Below are 20,727 nucleotides of genomic sequence, written 5' to 3' on the forward strand. Positions count from 1 at the left end.
TATTTTTTTATCATAAAAAATCATTTATTGGTAGACATGTTCAGACGGGGACAAGGATTAGGTGTCCCCAACCGTATCTTATTCCCTGTCCCAAGTCTCTCATATTTTGCCATATGAATAAAAGAAAATTTTTAAAAACAAAAAATAATAAAAAGTCATATTTTGTGATTTAGGATATAGAATGAGATACCGTTGGAGACAGATTCAATGAATTTGATCTCTTCATAACAGGTTCAGTAGGGGAAAATGAGAGATATTATATTTTTTTCTAAGTGGCAACTCTTCCTATTTGCATGGTTTATCGTATACTTTGATTCACATTGCTTCTGGCATATACATGTGTGCGTGTGAGAATACCATCATATATTTTAAGGTATAAATTGGAATTAAAAATTTAATGATACATGCACAAAAATGTTTCTAGTAATCATGCTATTAACTATTAAGAATCTAACTCAAACAAATCTTTAATGGAGTCAAAGGGAACCTCAACAGAAAATGATGATTGGAGAGCGAGAAAGGCTGAAACAAACAAAAAAGAGTGGTGGCATCATCTCTATCTCCCTGAAAAACTGAATAAATGTATATTTGAACTGTTAAAATAGAAAACAGAGAAAACAGAAAGCCAAATGAAGATTAATTTGTTCTCAGTATTCATCTCACTTTCAATTCCTCTATATGGCAAATCAGCGTCAGAAATTGATAAAGTTATCATTAACAATATGGCACATAAAAAGTTATAAAAATCATGTCCTCTCAAAACATAAGTTTATACTACTTACTCATTATTTTTTTAATTCCGTGTCTAACAGGCAACATTTATTATATGGTGGTATAATTGAATTTAACAGGCAATCTTTATTTAATAAAGTATCACTATTTATTTTCGAACATATAAACAGGCCCCTATACAGTAGTAAAACATCACTATTTTTGAACATATAAACAGGCATATTATATATTATACATCATTTATTATTATTTAAGACATAGTTGGCAAAGGTTTCTAAAAACAAAGGATAGAGCAAATGCAAATGGATTATATTTCTATTTCTAGTTCACCACCCTACAGTTTTTTCTTATTTGACCTTGTTGTCCTGTAAGTACACCTATGCGTCCCATTTTTTCCACAGATACAGCAAAATCTCTGAAAAACAAAAGAGGCCATTTGCTATAGTTGTTCACAAATGAAGCTGTCCTGTTGTCTCCTAAAAGAGCTTGGTCTGATTGAAGTAGCCCAGCATTGTTCACAATGTTTTTGTAATAAGTGTTATCAAATGTGTTGGTAGTTATAGGATCCAAGGGTGCCAAATTGGTATCAGAATCATCTTGATTTGGGCAAACTTTTTGCAAATTTTGTAGGAGTGAAGTATCTAATGATGGATCAGATTGACCAGAGCCACCAAAGTTGAAGAGCCTTGGTTTGAATGTAAAGCATTGAGCAAAGCCAAAGGTATGAGCACCTGCATTCAGAACAATACACAATACATGAGACTTGTACACTTTGCTATCATGGTACATATTGTCAATGATGTACATCATTCCCTTCTCTTTAATGGATGATTAATCAAAGCATCAAGGTAAAATTCGTAAAATTGTTGAAATAGATCATCTTGGAGTAAGAATTTAGCATAAGAAGTTCATTTGGATTCTTTAGCTGCAAGACTGAAACAAATAAATGTGAAGCAAACCTGAGAGCACTGCTACATCCTTTACTTCAAGACCTTTGGAAATGAACTTGGCAGTGATGTTTTCTATGGATTCAAATGGCGATGGCAAATTATTCGCCTCGCTTTCACTTGCTGTTGTGCCATCTCTACGACCAAGAGGTACTGGCCAAAATGGGCCTCTACTCTGGGAAAATTAGAAAATGTTAGAATATCTATAATATATACATTCAGTGGAAGGTTAATGCTGAATTATGTTTGGTTCAGGTTATTTTCAATCATGAAACCTTAATGCTTAATATAAACTTTTTAACAAAGGTAAGAGTCTTTTACAAGATTAACAGCTTCTCTGGCTGCTAGAGCTAGTATATCAGCACATGACACTGTGGATGGACATGCCACCTCTAAGTCAGATTTGATTTTGTCAATGACTTCAAATCCTCTGATCGAATTTCGATTCGGCAGTGCATTTTTCTCACCCTTTAGGGTGCTTGTATCATCAAGTAACACTGACCCATCACATCCCTGTGCAATGGAAAGAACAGAAAGAATAAGCACATGTAGTCAGCTTTTGAAATCTATTTAGGACAAACTTTGCTAAAATTCTTTACATGCTTATGGTGTTCTCTCAATGAAAATGTAACATGAGTACTAGCTCTTCAATGAAAACATAACTTGTGAAACCACAACTATCGAAAAAACAAGGTCAAGTTTTTATTAAAAAAACAGCACCTAAAGAATCATATCTATGCATGTTTTATTCAACTATTTATATATTCAACTATTATAGGGTCACTAGGTGAGGAAAACTGAAGTAATACAAAAATACTAGTAATTTTACTTAGCATATAATAATAACCCAACAAAAACAATAACTAATATTGGCATAGCTCATTTACATTGACGAAACAATCATGGAAATGAAGGCGCAAGAGTGAAGCAGCAATCCTTGTCTCATTGGCCATAGCTGAGAAGACATTATATCGAACAATTCTGGTCATGCTTGGACAAGTGGTGTCATAGAAATTATAATAAAGTTGAGAACAAACTAGAGGACTAAGAAACACAAGCCAAAACAAGAAAACAAAAGCATGCCTATTTGAGCTACACTCCATAAGTTGAAACTTGAAAGCCAACAAGATAGCTTAATTAGTAAAAGTTATCAACTTACTTAGATTTGTATGGCAATGAGTTATAAACCTAAAGTATTTATAGATGAAAAAGCACCTTGTTAGTTTAGTTATTATAGAGAGTGGCAGAGCCACTATCTATGTCTTTATCCCTTGAGTTTGTGTGAAGTCCAAAATGTCTGCTCTATTTTATTTTGGTATACGGGTAAAGAGGGTTAGAACTTATGCACTCCTATCTCATGAAATTAACAATTGCTCTAAGTGGCAAAATGATGTAACATACACTATTATAAATTGGCTACATATCTCTATTAAAGAACACTATTAAACACTACAAAACACACACCATAGTCGACTCTTGATTTCTCCTTGTGAAGATTAGAGGCGTGTGAAAGAGTGCAATTACTCTCACTGTAATATATATTGGGTTTATTCAAGTGTGAAGTCTCACATTAGATATGTGGGAAGAAGTAAAAGAGTTTATAAGTAGAAAAAGACTATGGAACTAGTTCAAGATGTGGTGTTTCACTTATGTCTTTCCACTCTTCTTATACCTCGGTAACAATGGAACTCCCGGTCGCTTTCTGGTCCATGATAGTAAGGAACATGCACTTTGAACATAAGCCCGTGGTATTGGAGAAGAATTTTGAAAGCATAAATTATAGATTATATGGAAAGTGCGTGCTATTTGCATATGCTCCTGTCAATCTGTCATGTGGTGGAATATGTGTGTACAGTCACGATAAACCGATACAGCACAGGGGATAATGACCATGGCATTTTGAGATAGATAATGCATATGATGTATTCATGTAACTATTGCATAAAACATGTTAGATTAGTCTGTTCTATAACAATTAGACGCATGTAATTTTTAAGGCAAATATAGATCCACTAGGAAGATGACATCTCCATTTTTAACTTTATTTACATATACAATTTCATTATTAGAACTTCTAGAATCAACGCATTCGTGATATATATTCTTATGTGCTTATAGGCAACCAACCATGAGTTATTATAGGAGTTTAAACTATTATAGTGCAATCTATCCTTTTTCTATATCCATCTCCTCTTAAAAGAGTCCCTATGAACTGATCTATGATTGAAGGAAAAGAAACTTGACATTTTGAAATAGTTATAACTACTGCATCTAATTATTGTGGCAGTCCCTCTAACGAGTTGATTGAATGAGAATAAAGTTTGTTAAAATATGGTAAGAGCTATGAATAAAAGTTTTCATTGAAATATAAACTCTCTCATTATCGTCATTGAAATGAATTAATAAGAAGAGAATCAATATGACTTATTTATACCGGAAAAAAGATGAAAAGAAAGCTTGTAAAACAAGTAACTAACACAAACCTAACTTATTAATTCATAACTTTCTAACCAATAACTATCTTCAAAAAATAACCTCTAATATATTTTTAATCAAGTTTTTATGGGTTTAGTCTCTATTAGAAGCATTTCTTTAACTACTTTTGCATCATTAAAAACTAATTGTTTTGCTGGTTTTATTCCTTTTCAAATATAATTTTAATGAAGTGGAAATATTTGATCAGTTATGTGCCTAATAGATGCAATCCTAAGCAAGTGTTTATCTTGGGACTATAGTTCAAACGAAAAAACATTTTCTTTTCATTAACTAGGTTACCCATGGTTTTTAAGGAATATCATTGAAGAAAGATGACTACCAAACGACTAAACAATAACTTGTCTACATTTTTTGACACGTGCATTCAATTTAAAATAAATTGATTTACACGTTTATGCAAATGAATGGAACTGAGATAAGTTAAATTGAATATGCATCAAATCAATTACACGTTAAATTTGATCCTATCAAACTATCAATTGTTTTCTTTTATAGTTCACGCTACAGAAAAGAAGATAATTGAATCTTTGATTTCTAATTTGAACTCTAATGAAGAGTGTGGTAATGGGTATCCCTTAACAGTGATATGTGAATATCAATGTTCCACAATAAACCCATGGAGGTAAAATCCTATGGTCTATTGATGTTCCCAAGTTCCTTTTTCTTTAACGGGTGTTACCAATTGTCTTAATATTATTTAAAGAATTAAAAGAGTGATGAAGCCCTATAAGAAAATAGTAGAAAGAAAGAGTACTCATATATCTTCCTACAACATCCTAAACATAGATGGAGCTAGAAATGTGCCATTTTTTCTCTCTCTTTACTTTTAAAGATTCTAAGCCAAAATACAACGGTGTCATTTGATTAGAGAATTGATCCCACCTAATGAATAAAAGATTTTTCTGTTGTTGACGTTAGTATTTTTTTTTTACATAATTTTGTGGCGCTGCTAGAGTGCTATTATATTATACAAAATCTGCTTGTGATTCTCATCATGCAGATTCAATAAACTCCATATCATAGATGCTCGTTATTTTCAGTGCAGATGCATCAATGGATCAATGATAATGTTGGGAGAGAACCTACAATAGCAGCAGCTGCAAGTCACCAAAACCAGTGTCTGTGCAAACTAAGTCATTGGCATAATGAGTTAGAACTTCCCTCAACAGAGTCATTTGAAAATGCCATCTTTTGCCTATTGCCATGTTTGACACACCTAATGATAATCACAGATTCGGCCCAGTTTGTCGCGAGGGGAGTATTAGTATAGAGTGAACAATGATGCCTCAAGAGTAGAGTGAGAAGGATACTGTGCCACCACTGTTATGTAGAAGTCTTTGTTAGATGTGTTGTCAATCTCAGTATACAAGAAGAATAATTCATAAGGACAAAGCAGAATGTCATGCAAGGCAGAATAAACAAAAATGTTTTGTCTAGCTACATTTATTCTCAACAACTTTGTTTTTGATAGTGCAAAGTAAAGTACTTGCCACTAAGTGGAAGTTGTCAAGAAAGTTGTGCAACTTTGATGTACAGATGACAAGACTTGCTAACAAAATACAAGACTGTTTGAACAGGATGGAATCAGTGGTTCAAATATGCCAGGAGGATATCTATGGAAGTAAAGAGAAATGTTTACCTCTCAGATGAAATATCCTGCTGTTGCAAGTTGTTCTTCAAAAATCGATGATCTAGCAACATCGAAGCAGTTGGGCGCTCGGCTGGATTTCTTTTAAAGCAGAGCCTCAGGAAATCTTTACCCTCTGGTGACAATGTTTCAGGTATAGGAGGGGTATCCTTCATAACCTTAAACATAGCTGCGGCCTGCATAATTAGAATAGAATTTTTGCCTAGTTAACAAATGAAGGACAAGCATACATACAGCATATCTTCTGAAATCTGAATGCACAAAACTGCAAATATAAAACATAGTAGCACAAAAAGGCTTCAAGCCAGTTGTTAAATCAAAGTTTACCAGGACAAGTGAAAGGGTATTTATCTGTTTATCCTCTATTAGCATCTCATATAAGCACATATAAAACCGTGACACTGTATCTAAACATGAAACCGTCATTGTTACCACACCATATAAGATGTTTTTCACAACTTTTTGGGTTCTATTACAAATAAAAACTGTTATGCCATGGTACTAAAGTGACATGAGAATAACAACTTGAAAAAAGACAAGGTGCTTACTCCTTCATACTCGCTCCAAGGAGGCTTCCCCGTGAACATTTCAATAATTGTACAACCCAAACTCCATATATCAACAGCAAAAGCTAGATCAGAGCTGTTATCCTTTTGCATAACTGCTTGCATAAGCTGTATGGGAAACAAGTATCAGTGAAGAAAGCATGAGACATCACAGACTAATATCTAATGTAGAGTAAGAAACTAAATATACCTCTGGGGCCATCCAATATGGACTTCCCTTCAGAGAAAGATCAGCTGAATGTCCAGTTAGCTGTAGGCATAGAGATCCAAAGAGTCTTAGAATGGTCACAAGATAGTTACTAGCAGAAATGGTGGTAGTAAAACCAACAAATAAGATTCTATAGGAACAATAATTCTATGTCATTAAAAATTTAAGCTAACAAACAGCATAAACTACACAAGCACTTCTTTACAGAAGCACATAGATGTAAGAATAAGCATAAACCCACAAAGATACATATTCAAGCAACTAAAAATTAAAAGAATGGGTTTGTAAGATTAATAGTTACATTGCAAGAAGTTTCTTTAGACAACAAATAGTTGACATTTACAAAACTGTTGCTTTCAACCATACAACAACAACCTAAGCCTTATTTCCATTAGGCATTTAGGTGCAGTGAGTGACTACATGGAATGAACAACTCCATAATGCTCTATCATAAATTATTCTCATAAAGAAAGGAAATCTCAAAGCAACAAATATGGCTCTTTTAAGAATGCCAGCATGTCTAATTCAAATTCCTTCTACTGAAATCTTTCAACAGTACAAAGTTAATAAGTACAAAACAGAAGTATCTGCACAGTGAGAAAATGATTCTCTCCTGGGATAATAAGTACTGAAATCTGAAAAAGTTTGTCATGGAGGGGAAGAATTTTACAACTTACATGCTTGGCCATGCCAAAGTCTGCAAGTTTAACAACTCCAGCAGAATCAACAAGCAAGTTAGCTCCCTTGATGTCCCTACATGCATACAAGAAAAGTTATAAAAAAATGCTGGTGACATTTCTGAAGTACGCATGTTGCATAGGTCCAGTCAGTCCTAATGCAAACTGAATTGGTAATTGCTGAAAAACAAAAATCATTGTCCACTATAAAAATATTTGCACAAATATCTAGTAGAGACTTCTTAATATTATGAATGCAAGGCTCGTGCTATTCAGCACATCATCCATGTGACCTTACCTATGAACTGTTTTTTTACTGTGCAGGTAAGCTAGCCCTGAAAGAATATGGCGAGTGAAACTTCGAACAACAGATTCTGTTATCGCACCACAATGGTCTCGGACGTATTTATTTATTGAACCAGGATGGATATATTCCAAAAAAATATAAAACTTGTCTTCAACCTGAGAAGGCGTAACCAGAAGTATTAGAAGGTTGTGTAGCATGTCTATAGTAATAACAATAATTAATCTTTAACACAGTCATGAATTAGATTGCTTACTATTTCACTACCATAATACTGCACAATGTTTGGATGTTTCAGATGGCTAAGGACTTTAATTTCCTGAAGAAAACCAAAGGTGAAAGGTAGTAACATGGATAACATGTATCACAAGGAAAATTAAATTGGATTACTGAAACATTTCAGAAAGCAAATTTTCTAAGTAGGATTATAAGAAAATCTTAATCACACACTCATCTGCTCCCAGAAATCTTAATCCATGCTTGCAATGAAAATTACAATTCTTTGAAATCGAGAGTGAGATATGACACAGTGACTTCTATGCTAAAGTGCCATATTACTGATAACAACAAAAGTGTCAAACACCATCACCAGAACAGTAAAAAAAAGCCAGATAGTGCATTTTACACACTTCAGGCTTCATATGGATTTAATAAATAAACATTAATAACTAACAAACAATGGAAAACCTGCTCTAACTGCTTTATACACTCTGCAGACTTTGGATCATCAGAAAATATCTCTGCTTCCTTCATTGCACACAATGCTCCATTTTCTCTGTCAGGAACAGAAAACACGTTCAGAGCTTATAAGAGAGAAAGAAGGAAGAACTCAAGAACATAAAGTAATTATATTCTCATACTCATTTTCAGACCTCCTTTTACATATAATCTTAATCAAAAGAATTTTGTTTTGGAAACAACAATAGTCAGATGATCAATGGGGAAAAGATCAGTATAAGGAAAATGATTGGTGAATACCAATTCTGCAATACTCCTTTTAAGCCTAATACATTTTTACATTTTGATAATTAATAATTAGTCACATTAACCAAATAATACATCTGAACAAAAAAATGTATATCATCAACAAATATCAAAATGTAGTATATGAAATTTGTTATGTGCATACAAGTGGTGTTTCTATAATACATACCTATTGGTGGCAACATAAACACTTCCAAAAGTGCCTCGGCCAATGAGTTTCCCTTTTTGCCATTTGGATTTCATTGACAATGGTTCTGTCTTAGTGCCAGGTTGAGTATAGGTAGAAGATGGTGAAGGTAAGGCTGAGCCAGCCCCGGCCCCGGAACCAGCCCAAGGAGGCAAGGGTAAGGGGTGGACAGTTAGAGGAGCAATATTTTCGCGACGGGGCATGGGTGAAGAAGACCTAGTTGATGGGCTTTTAGGGTGTTGTTGTTGGCATGGACTTGTTCCCCTTGGACTTTGATGTGGAGAATATGTACTGTTATTATTAATAGTGCTGCCTAATGAAGATAAATCAAAGAATGCAGGAAGTGGCAACCCTGCTAGTGTTTCATATTTTGGCATTTCTGGTGCAGACCAGAATTGATTTGTTTTTGGTGTCACATAATGATATGGCACAAAGTCTTCGTTTCTTGTTATATGTGGTTTGATTGTGGGACTTCCAAAAGGACTACTTGGAACACTCCTTGCTGGGACACTAATCCAGAAGTTCGAATCTGATCTTGTGCTTGCTGCACCATTTGTATCTTGAGTCGCCATCCCAGGTGTCCTTGTTTCAACTTGCTCCTTATTCTTTTTTTGGCTAGCAAAAACACTGCACTCATAAAATGTTAAACAAACTCTGAGGTCAGAAAGAAGCAGCAAAAATTCACTACTAAATTAAAAGTAAGTCTTTAGCATGAAAATTGATCTGGATTGCTAGGTAAGGTACAGTACAATGACTTTCAAACAGTACTATTATAAGTTATAACCCTGTTATATAATCCCACCTAATATTGTATCTTATACCATAGCAAATCTAAGACTTCTAAAGATTCATACAACAGATAACTACCTAGACTCCAAATAAAATATAGTGTAATACATGAGAAATATGAAGCACACGTGCTTCAAATAATATGACAAGGGTGTTTAATCCCTAGTTATCCTATCAAGTTTTTAACACAACTGCATTACCAAAATGAGTGAAGGTAATGTCTACCTCTATCAAAAAAGAGATAAAAAGGGAAAATGGTGAAAACAAAGTTACCTGCGCATGCGAAAACCAGTGGAGGAGAAAGCGTCAACGGCACCATCAACTTGTGTGGCTTTGGAAACAGAGGTGGGGCCCACTGCATATTTAGGTGACGGCAAACGGCTATCAGCGTCTCTATTATTGCGGAGCACGGCGGAGGAGACCAATTCCGGCAAGGGCAACGGCTGAGGCGCAACCGAAGTGGAGCGGTTATAGCAACGGTCAAAACTACTCGTAGAAGAACGAGAAACCACGCTGGGAGAACGAGACAAAGACGTAGGATGAGTCACGACGATATCATCCACGGTTTCATGCCACATAGGATGTGACTTTCCATTTCCAACGTGATCACCCAATTGCTGAAGCTTCCTCGATCGCCTCGATCTCTTCCCGGTCCAAAACACCCATAAACCGCGTGTAGGTGTGGCAGCGTCGGAGGAAGAAGAATGGGCAGAGGAAGAAGATGAGGAAGAAGGAGAGAAGATGAGAGTTGAAAACCAACGCATGGCGATAAAGAATATAAGATTATTGGCTTCATTGTCGTAGAGAATATAATGTGTAAAAGGTAGCCATAGCAATAGTAATGTTTGAGAGAGGAAGGAAATGATTACGTGAAAGTGTTTTGTTCTTTGTCTTATTTTTTGGTCTGGAACGGGATGCAAAGAACAAGAACGAGAACAAGAACAAGAAGAACAGCACAACGCGGTTAACAGCGAAATGCTAAAGGTGGTTGTTAATGAATTGTTCTACATGCTTTGCTTAGGATCCTTCCTTCCTTCCCGCCAGACCAGATATGCAATCAATATCCTTTCTGCTTTTTTCTCTCACAATTCATAATTCATAATCCATATTTGAGTAGTGAGGATGACAACATTTTCGATAATCAGACACCCTTTCCTCCAACTAATTATTCCCTCCTTACATTCTTTTACTCAACCTAACATTTTTTCAAAGGTTTAAATACATTCATAAGGTAATTTCAAAGTCATATGTTCATTAATAATAAATAATAATGTTTTTAACTTTCCAAATGATTTTGAATAATAAAACTATAATATTAAAGTATCTTTTTAAAAAAATCAAAAAATAATTATTCTTATTTATACTAGTGTGTACAGACACTTCGTGTCTACCAGTCAATATTGCATGGTATTATATATTCAATTTTATATATTTCATTTTTTATAATTAGAATATTTGTATTGACCGTACTTTATATTATAATTTTTGTGTGTTTATGATAATGTATAATTTAAAGTGAGAGATTTGATTAATTAATGTGTTAGTAATGATTAATTAGGATTATATGATTTTTTTGTAAAAATTAAATAATGTGAATGACAAAATAGGAAGTGAAAATTATCATGGTAAAAGTTACACCAACTAAAAGTATAATCTTACAACAAGAGAGGAATTACATGATTGAAACTTATAACTGCAAAAATAATCCAAATGAGTTATTGTTGTGAATGAGACAAAGGATACGAGCTGATAAATTTCTGCATTGAATGCCATTTTTACTTTTCCCAGGCCCACTCATTTTGGGTCATGAGACTGGGCTTCAATTGAACCTAAAGTACGACCCAGATTTACATCACACCTTGCAGTGGTGTTTGTTGATACACACACCCCAAAAAAAATCATGGAACAATTAGCCACAATATGACCCATTTGGTTATACATGAATGATGTTATTTTTTTTAATTTGGTTTAGTCTTCTCTTAAGCAAATTCTGGTATCTGTGTGAATTAAATCTCGAATAGGATCAATGGGTAGGGGCAAAAATTCAATAACTTAGATAACATATCCCTTAACATGTCTCACTTACGGATAGCAACAAAACCAGATCATGTTGTAGAAATATTCACAACGGTTACTCACGATAATAACTTATGGGTGAAACTAGATTTTGTGAACAACCCGTTTCATAGGTACCTACAAATTTATAAATTTAGTTTTTAATTAAATTGTATGATTTTTTAGTTTTTTATTATTATTTTAAGATTATATATCATATACTTTATTACTATTTCATAAAAATTAAACTATTTGACGATGATCATAAATTTAACATCAAAATATTATATTATTTATGTGATGATTAATTTCATTTATTGATTATTATAAAGTATATAAATATACAATTAAAATTAAAAATTTGTTGATACCCAAAAATATCTACTATATGCTAAAAAATTGAGTTTGGGGACGGGAAAAGGAAAACACTTTCCATATCCGCTCATGCATGTTGCCATCCCTAATCTCACTTAATTGATTTACAATTGTTCTTTTACTTTTTTTTCGTTTTTACTAATATTACTTTTGTAGACAAAAAGATATTCTAAGTGAAACTTAATTGTCTTTAAAATATTAAGGGTTGAGTTTTTAATACATATATGCATCCTATATATCATCTGTTACAGCTTACCTCAGTGTAAAAAGAGGTAAAATCTCAGTTACCAATAATATGTTTAGCCTTTTGATTCAGGGTAGAAAAAGGGATAAATACGTAAAGAGTATTAAGAATGAGTCAATGGCTATGAGAGAACAAAAAGGAAGAATAGCTGACAAGACAGCAGAGCAGGGTTATTGATTGTATCAGAATATTCATGTCATCCATTTAATACTAATAAAGTTTTCCTTCATATTTATTCCATCACGTCAAATCCATGCACGTGCAACAGACATGAGACACCACCTTCACTACAATCCCAAAGTCAACAAAAAACATTAGGAAAAAGTAATGACAAGGAGAATTGAACTTTCATTGGAAAATTATTGACTTTGAGGCATACGAGACAAAATCCCAGGGTCACATTATCATATTCATTCTTCTTTAATCATATCATTATCTCACTTCACAAAAACACAAATAAATGATATCATTATCATTTGTGATATAATAATATATAGGTTATATAAGTTTTTTCTTAGGAAACATAATAGTTTACTAAAAAATTGATGTTTATGATTCATCCATTTATATAATTTATAATAAATATTTGTTTTCTAACGTTCTATACATTTTTGAATAGATTGTGATACTTCTACTACATTACAAAAAACAAAAACCCACATATAAAAAAACGTACAACAATCTTGAACATGTAAAAAATGAGGCAGATTAAAAATAATAATTATCTAATATGTCATTTTTTAGAGACAATGCCATTTTTTCCTTCATATTTGTGAGACTCATTGTCATAGAAAATTATTTAAATATTAATTTTCAATTAATATATTTTATCATGTTCATATTTATTTTTATTTGATGTTACATATACTGAATTACTTATTTATTTATAATATCACGTCTCATTGTCCTACATTTTGAACATTTGGCTCATGTCATGATCATGAACGGTGTGTCGTAGAAGTTAGAAGTTTTTCATGGTTAATGATAAAGGGATGATAATAATAAATGAAAAACCTTATATAAAAATAAGGTTAATACTTAATGGTATAAAGTATAAACACATTTCATATAATAAACCCTAATATAAGAAGCAAATCCAATTTGCTACATATCCATTAATGTTCCTTGTTTATGAGGGAGGATGAGACATCGTTAATTGGTTTTGATATACAAAAGAAACAAGTTGGAAAGGGAAAACATATAAGGAAAAAGATGAAAATATATAAGAATCAGAACTCAAACAAAAATTGTAGCTGAGCAATACATTTAATGAGAGTAGTCCCTCTGTACGCAATTGCTCACCAACACACTGAGTCACTGCACCCTCTGTGCTACAGTCACTATAACTCACCCACCATTATTCTCCCTCCTTTTTGCCCCCTTCGGATCCCTCCCTTTTTCCCATTTAGTTTAACATATTACAACTTTTCTTTTATAATTATTAAATATAAATAATAGATGAGTGTATAAAATTCTTACATGTAATTATTAATGCAATGACAATTTATAATAGTATCTTTTGTAGTATAATATATAACTATTCTCCTATATTTCAATATAAAGCAATCATAATTATATCCATTATTCGTTACTCTCACTATATAAGTCCCTATTAAAAGTGATGAAACTAGTATGTTGGTGATTCATTTATTAATTATGGTACGTCAGACAACCTTACAAATGACTAATTACTAATGTTTATGGACCACATAATTATAAGTTGAATCACCGCTGCTTCTTTTCAACAATTGTCTAAACTATCGGTACAGGTAGGAATATGAATATACTTTTATTTCTCTAATAACACACACGACCGTTAACAGTATTAAGCATCATATACTATAGTAAGTTTAATGAATCAATAAGAAAATTAAACAAGTTTTATATGAAATATATATTTAATTTGATTAAGAAATCTAAGTTAAACGGTAGGGAATGGTGACGGCTGAGATGGGATGGGAATGCAGTGGAAGAGAACAGTTATTTGTGGGGGAAGCTTAAGGTTTTGTCACTTCAAGAAAGTAAATGAATGAGTGTGAAAACACCCAAAAGCTGGTAATAGGTCAATCAAAACGACTGTGCTGCATGTGCATTCAGTAGTGACAGTGATAGAGCTCAAACAAGTAAAGGAACAAAAGAGGAGGAAGAAGAAGCACTCTTGTTATTTTTGGGGTTTTTCAGTACTAAGTTTGACCAGAAATAATATGCCATATTTGGATGGAGATCACTTTTTTTATACTTTGTTTCACTTCATATTCCAAACCAATCAGATTGTTTCATTTATTACTTTTTACTTTTAAATTTTTTATTTTATTCACGTGTTAATATGTGATTGATTGGAGATAGCGAATGAACATTGTTATAAGAATATGTGACACCATCCGTCATCTTCTCCCTCGTATCGCGTGTCATCCATGCCCTATATGGTTTTTGTCCATGCGTATCTAGATACAGTGAAAAGAGGAGGGAAGAAGGGTTTGGATGGTCGAGCCATGAAGAATTATGGATTATTTTGAGGCTATTCATGTTATATATAGATCAAATATATGTCTACATATTTATAAGGAGGAATTCAATTATTTATTCATAAATAAAAAATGAAATATAGTAATACATTATATAGTGGGGTAGGGACTACTACCTAAGTGTGATAAAAAAGAAAATAGAATAGGGTTGACGCGCACGGTACACGGACGTTTGCTGCAGTCTGGCACTGCATAAAGAAAAAAACAATCATCATTGCGTTTAGCTGCAAAAGCCTGATTCACAAAAAAATCCTCCATCAGAAAAAAAGTTAATATGTTAGAGAATAGAACAATATAATTTTTAACCATCACTCTTTACAATGACTCAAGTGCCACGAGATGAGCATCACTAAAATGTAGGAGTGGAAGAGTTTTATTATTTGTAGATAAACATTTGCCAAAATACGAAACACTATTATTTATTCAATGGACATGATTTTAGTTCTCTTCTTATTTATAGGATCCTATATAAAGTTTTATGTAGAATAAGTTAAGTTGTCATCAAAATATATTAGCTTAAACTATGAGTCAAAGAAAAACGATTTAGTTTCATTACTAAATAACAATTTTGATAAATTGTGTACAATTATTAACAAATATAATAATATTTATACCTTTTTTTAATGTAAGTGAAACCATTGAAAAATGAAAACCATGTTAACCTTATAAACTTGGAAAAAATGGTTAGATCGAAATAGAAATGAGTTATGATATTTAATGCTATATTGACATTAAATTAGATATGCTTTAATAGAATATTATTATAATCATAGTCTATATAGTATCTATAAAATTAAAACTGTTACCAATGAGTAATTTTCACTTTGTTTTATTCTTAATATTTTCTAAATTCTACACACAAAAAACTATATAATTTGGGTAACACTACCAACACATCAATTTCATCTCTCACCTTAAATTATATATTACAATAAAGACAAATAATTATAATGTAAAGTACAGCAAAAAAACAATATAATTATACAAAATAAAACATATAAAAATTGAATACTTTATATAATTACAAGGCTAAACATCATAAAAAAATTGTGAGATAATAATCATTTGTATATTGACATTAAGCTGGATATATATATTTTAATACTTACCTTTTTAGATATAAATTTTTTCAGGCTGATATATTAGACCGCAATAGTAATATCAGTACTTTTACTTTAGTAATGAATAATGTGACGAGTCTGTCAAATCTTGAATTTGCAAATCCAATAAACATACCATTGGGTCTGGATCCTCTCACCTAAATTCGAGTAACTTCATAGTTCAATCCTTTCATTTTCTTTATAAACATCGGGGCAAATGTAAGATTATAATAGTTTCGATGACTTATAAATTTATTTACTTAAATCTACCACATTAGTTTTTTTGAAGAATATTAATACACTTATTTAAGATTTACGAGAGACACATGAGTGTAGAATATAGGACACTTAAAATCACATGAGAGCATGTGATTACATCCGTGGCCATATAATACAAGGGTTGACATGGTACTGAGTTATTGGGGTAGGGCATCTTATTAACAATTATAATATTATTTTTTATAAGTAGTAATAAAATAAAATTGATGTTTGGAAAATTTCTCACATGCATCTTTACAACAAATGTTTTGAATTTTTTTTAATCTAGGCTTCGGACTCTAGTGAATCTCCCGAACACTATCGGTAACAAAAAAAAAAGGAAAGATTATATTTTGGTTTAATGCTATGTAATCTATTTGGATAATGCGAAATAATGAATGATGAATCTCTTCTACTGTTGGACCAAATTTATTTCTTTTGGCACAACCGCACAATGGTACATAGATTATTAGTCTTGTATTTTGTATTATTGTACATAATAGTACTAATTGCAAACATTTTGTACTTGGGTAATCACAATATAATAAAACTGTAAAGTTAGAAGAAAAAAGTAAGGGAAGTGCAATGTCTCTCAAGTTATTTTTATTTATTTATTTATTAATTCTACCTATTTTATTTATAATTTAATTTTAAGCGTCAAAGCAAGTATATTTGGTGATAACGAAAAAAATAAATAAATAGACGTACGTTTTGTTTATTTAAGTTGCGTTGGTTATCCGAACTCCGAAGAGTAAACCATATATTAAGTAGAGTAATGTTGAAAAAGAGGAACATAACTAAGAAGGTACTAATATTAAAATAATTAGAAGAGAGAGGGTTAAGAAAATATTACCATTTTATAAATAAGTGAGAGTGAAATAGAAACATGAAGAAGGCGAGAGAAGGGAAGGATCTTAAGGTAGCTGATCCTAAAAACTGAAAGAAAACTTTTATTTGCGTTTCTGTGTCTCAACCTCAAACCAAAATATATATATACATATAAATCTCGCCACTTCAGTTTCCTTCATCACCCGAAACCCTTGGATTTGTCTTTTCTACATTCTTCTTCTTCTTGCGTCTTCCTTGGTGTGTTTTGTTTTGACATATTATTACTTATTTCGTTTACATTTAATGCTTCTTGTTTCCGATTGGAAAAATTGCAATCATAATATTCTATTTCTTATTTGGTGTCGGTTAATTTCTTGTCAAAAAAGGACATAAAGCGTTGATTAGGAGACAATTTTAATGACCTAGATTATTTTAATCATTTCCCTTCTTTGATTTCGTTAACCCGCGATCATGAATGGGGGAGAGTATGTGAACCTTCCTTCAATCACCTATTCTACGTTTCCTCAATTCCCATGTTTCTCTAATTATTTACACCTATCACTATTTAATTAGCACCATTAATTTCTCTCTCTCTTATTTGTTTGTACAAAATGGAAATCTGATTTTGAAGAAAGAGAAACAACTAGAGTGATGTATTTATTAGGGTTTTAATTTAATACTGATATGAATGATTATGATTATTATTTAATTAACCGCAGAAATCGCTTTGCTGAGTTTGAGGGAGAGAGAGAAAAGAGGGAGAGATCGGAGCGAAGATGTCATCATCAAATTCCCCGTGCGCGGCGTGCAAGTTTCTGCGGCGGAAGTGCACGCAAGAATGCGTGTTCGCGCCGTATTTTCCACCGGACAACCCTCAAAGATTCGCGTACGTGCACAAGGTTTTCGGCGCCAGCAACGTGGCCAAGCTTCTCAACGAACTCACTGCGGCGCAGCGAGATGACGCCGTTAAGTCCCTCGCTTACGAAGCGGAGGCGCGTCTCCGAGACCCGGTTTATGGTTGCGTGGGTCTTATCTCCGTTCTACAACACAGGCTCAGGCAGATCCAAATGGAGCTTAGTAATGCAAAGAAGGAACTCGCTACTTATATTGGACCCCATGCTCTTCAAGGCATGCCTACCACCGCCACTCTTCAACACCATCACCTCGCCGTTGCCGCCAACCCTTTTACCTCCTCCGTCTCACCCGCTGCGCACGGTGGTCCGTTATTGCTTCGCGAATCTCAGCCTCCACAACATCAGGTGCATGTTCAGTTTTCATGTAAAGGGTCATTCATACGACTATGTAATCAGAAAATATACTTTTTGATTTAAAATCTGCTTTTAACCTTCATGAATATCGGTTATGGATCTAAGATAGAAATATATTAAAAAATTGATGATATTCAAATTCTGTAAGAGTTTTAGAAATTGTATTTTTCAATGTAACTCTATTTCTTTTATTGTTTAACCAATATCTTTAAACTTTAATGCATTTAATTCATTAGTTACTGCAAAAAAGTTTTATGTTCTCGATCTCCTTGTAGAAAAAAATCAATTTTTAAAGCTCTCTTGTAAATTTATTATTTTGAACGTAAAATATGCTAATATGAATATATATTAGATATTGGAGGCTCAGCAATTGGGTGCAAGAGAGCATCAAGAGATGTTTAGGGGTTTTGAGCATCAACAACAGCAGCAACAAGAGTTTCTAAGGTTCAATAATGGTGGATTCGATTTGGGTTCAGTTCCTGGTAGTGGGTTCAGCCAGCAGGTTTCACCAGATGCTCCTGTTTCTGATGATCACTTATCACCTTCATTGGCTTTGGGATCCTTTGAGAACCCTTTTCATCATATGCAGCAACCACAGCAAGTAGAACATCATGCACATCATCTTCCTCTTGAGGCACAACTACTTCTCCCACCCCAGCAGGAAAAGCAGGTGCATCAGCAACAAACCCAGCAGTCACAATTGCAACACCAACATCACCAGCAACAGTTGGAAAGGGATGAGTGTAGGAGTGTGGGCCCATCTTGTTGATTCCACAATTTTATTACTCTTGCGCCTTCCTGCTTCTTTGTACAAGCTTCTCAACGAACTCACTGCGGCGCAGCGAGATGACGCCGTTAAGTCCCTCGCTTACGAAGCGGAGGCGCGTCTCCGAGACCCGGTTTATGGTTGCGTGGGTCTTATCTCCGTTCTACAACACAGGCTCAGGCAGATCCAAATGGAGCTTAGTAATGCAAAGAAGGAACTCGCTACTTATATTGGACCCCATGCTCTTCAAGGCATGCCTACCACCGCCACTCTTCAACACCATCACCTCGCCGTTGCCGCCAACCCTTTTACCTCCTCCGTCTCACCCGCTGCGCACGGTGGTCCGTTATTGCTTCGCGAATCTCAGCCTCCACAACATCAGGTGCATGTTCAGTTTTCATGTAAAGGGTCATTCATACGACTATGTAATCAGAAAATATACTTTTTGATTTAAAATCTGCTTTTAACCTTCATGAATATCGGTTATGGATCTAAGATAGAAATATATTAAAAAATTGATGATATTCAAATTCTGTAAGAGTTTTAGAAATTGTATTTTTCAATGTAACTCTATTTCTTTTATTGTTTAACCAATATCTTTAAACTTTAATGCATTTAATTCATTAGTTACTGCAAAAAAGTTTTATGTTCTCGATCTCCTTGTAGAAAAAAATCAATTTTTAAAGCTCTCTTGTAAATTTATTATTTTGAACGTAAAATATGCTAATATGAATATATATTAGATATTGGAGGCTCAGCAATTGGGTGCAAGAGAGCATCAAGAGATGTTTAGGGGTTTTGAGCATCAACAACAGCAGCAACAAGAGTTTCTAAGGTTCAATAATGGTGGATTCGATTTGGGTTCAGTTCCTGGTAGTGGGTTCAGCCAGCAGGTTTCACCAGATGCTCCTGTTTCTGATGATCACTTATCACCTTCATTGGCTTTGGGATCCTTTGAGAACCCTTTTCATCATATGCAGCAACCACAGCAAGTAGAACATCATGCACATCATCTTCCTCTTGAGGCACAACTACTTCTCCCACCCCAGCAGGAAAAGCAGGTGCATCAGCAACAAACCCAGCAGTCACAATTGCAACACCAACATCACCAGCAACAGTTGGAAAGGGATGAGTGTAGGAGTGTGGGCCCATCTTGTTGATTCCACAATTTTATTACTCTTGCGCCTTCCTGCTTCTTTGTAAAACAATTTTCAGACTAGGTATGTATGCTAATGCTACTCTTCTCTCAGTTCCACAAGTTATGTTTTGGTTTTCCTTTTTTTGCTTATCCATTTTATGGCTTCTGTTAATTTATGGCTCTTTCTTTAGGCCCATCACTTAATTTTATTCCTAATACTTAGTGATTTATGAATGATTCATATGCATTTTCTGAATGCGCTTGTAATTATTTAATTTGTTATCTTTTTTAATAACCCTGACAATCTAGCTTGGAGGAAGCAGAAAGCTATATATCTGTAATCTGTCTTCATGGCAGTAAGAAAAGGGTCCCTTTTATAGGAAACTAGCTAAATACTTCTTTTGTTTTCGATGAACAATTAGCAAAATTATATTTACCTTAGTTATCACATCTTTGGTGTCTTTTTATATGCTGCATAATTGTTTATATTTCTTTCTTTTATCTTCCAATCACTCCAATTGATAAAAGAAATGTGACACCATAAGATGTCTCACATACTCCCTCTCTCCCCAATTATTAATTTGTTTTTCGTAGTGATATATTCCTTGTTTGGCAGGAGAAACTCATCGGTG

At 33.5% G+C, this 20,727-nt stretch overlaps 3 protein-coding genes across 7 annotated transcripts; 1 reads left to right on the forward strand and 2 right to left on the reverse strand.

Annotated features, from left to right (window-relative positions):
• On the reverse strand, window positions 858–2,797 carry LOC109348646 (peroxidase 10). 3 transcript variants are annotated; one of them, XM_019589159.1, is made up of 5 exons: window positions 2,567–2,797; window positions 2,001–2,192; window positions 1,692–1,854; window positions 1,362–1,463; window positions 858–1,262 (listed from the first exon to the last, which is right to left on the reverse strand). In XM_019589159.1, exons 1-5 carry the CDS (start codon window positions 2,780–2,782, stop codon window positions 1,054–1,056), a joined length of 882 nt encoding a protein of 293 aa, XP_019444704.1. In that variant the 5' UTR covers window positions 2,783–2,797; the 3' UTR covers window positions 858–1,053. The 3 variants fall into 3 exon arrangements, with proteins under 3 accessions (XP_019444704.1, XP_019444703.1, XP_019444702.1); XM_019589158.1 differs by having other exon boundaries at window positions 858–969; window positions 1,024–1,463; XM_019589157.1 differs by having other exon boundaries at window positions 948–1,463.
• LOC109348648 (mitogen-activated protein kinase kinase kinase YODA-like) lies at window positions 4,916–10,678 on the reverse strand. Of its 2 annotated transcripts, none has more exons than XM_019589160.1 (10): window positions 9,812–10,678; window positions 8,732–9,376; window positions 8,266–8,353; window positions 7,835–7,897; window positions 7,573–7,736; window positions 7,275–7,350; window positions 6,580–6,639; window positions 6,372–6,497; window positions 5,815–5,999; window positions 4,916–5,510 (listed from the first exon to the last, which is right to left on the reverse strand). In XM_019589160.1, the coding sequence occupies exons 1-10, from the start codon at window positions 10,300–10,302 to the stop codon at window positions 5,462–5,464; spliced, it is 1,947 nt and encodes a 648-aa protein (XP_019444705.1). In that variant the 5' UTR covers window positions 10,303–10,678; the 3' UTR covers window positions 4,916–5,461. The 2 variants fall into 2 exon arrangements, with proteins under 2 accessions (XP_019444705.1, XP_019444706.1); XM_019589161.1 differs by having other exon boundaries at window positions 4,916–5,495; window positions 9,812–10,677.
• LOC109348649 (LOB domain-containing protein 6-like) lies at window positions 17,114–20,238 on the forward strand. Of its 2 annotated transcripts, none has more exons than XM_019589164.1 (3): window positions 17,114–17,181; window positions 17,643–18,182; window positions 18,544–18,995. In XM_019589164.1, exons 2-3 carry the CDS (start codon window positions 17,700–17,702, stop codon window positions 18,958–18,960), a joined length of 900 nt encoding a protein of 299 aa, XP_019444709.1. In that variant the 5' UTR covers window positions 17,114–17,181; window positions 17,643–17,699; the 3' UTR covers window positions 18,961–18,995. The 2 variants fall into 2 exon arrangements, with proteins under 2 accessions (XP_019444709.1, XP_019444707.1); XM_019589162.1 differs by lacking the exon at window positions 17,114–17,181 and adding an exon at window positions 19,701–20,238 and having other exon boundaries at window positions 17,807–18,182; window positions 18,544–19,339.

Source organism: Lupinus angustifolius, chromosome LG06 (genome assembly GCF_001865875.1).
Source record: "Lupinus angustifolius cultivar Tanjil chromosome LG06, LupAngTanjil_v1.0, whole genome shotgun sequence".
NCBI lineage: Eukaryota > Viridiplantae > Streptophyta > Magnoliopsida > Fabales > Fabaceae > Lupinus > Lupinus angustifolius.

Bases quoted from the DNA above. Each gene is read 5' to 3' on its own strand.
- LOC109348646 (XM_019589158.1), bottom strand. From the start codon at position 2,782: ATGGAGTGTAGCTCAAATAGGCATGCTTTTGTTTTCTTGTTTTGGCTT. The intron at 2,193-2,566 runs GTAAATGAGCTA...TCCATTGCACAG, and splicing joins TCCATGATTGTTTCGTCAAT to GGATGTGATGGGTCAGTGTT. The intron at 1,855-2,000 runs GTAAAAGACTCT...TAATTTTCCCAG, and splicing joins CCAGAGAAGCTGTTAATCTT to AGTAGAGGCCCATTTTGGCC.
- LOC109348648 (XM_019589160.1), bottom strand. From the start codon at position 10,302: ATGCGTTGGTTTTCAACTCTCATCTTCTCTCCTTCTTCCTCATCTTCT. The intron at 9,377-9,811 runs GTAACTTTGTTT...TTATGAGTGCAG, and splicing joins ACTGGTTTTCGCATGCGCAG to TGTTTTTGCTAGCCAAAAAA. The intron at 7,737-7,834 runs GTAAGCAATCTA...ACGCCTTCTCAG, and splicing joins AGTATTATGGTAGTGAAATA to GTTGAAGACAAGTTTTATAT.
- LOC109348649 (XM_019589162.1), top strand. From the start codon at position 18,803: ATGCACATCATCTTCCTCTTGAGGCACAACTACTTCTCCCACCCCAGC. The intron at 19,340-19,700 runs GTGCATGTTCAG...AATATATATTAG, and splicing joins CTCAGCCTCCACAACATCAG to ATATTGGAGGCTCAGCAATT.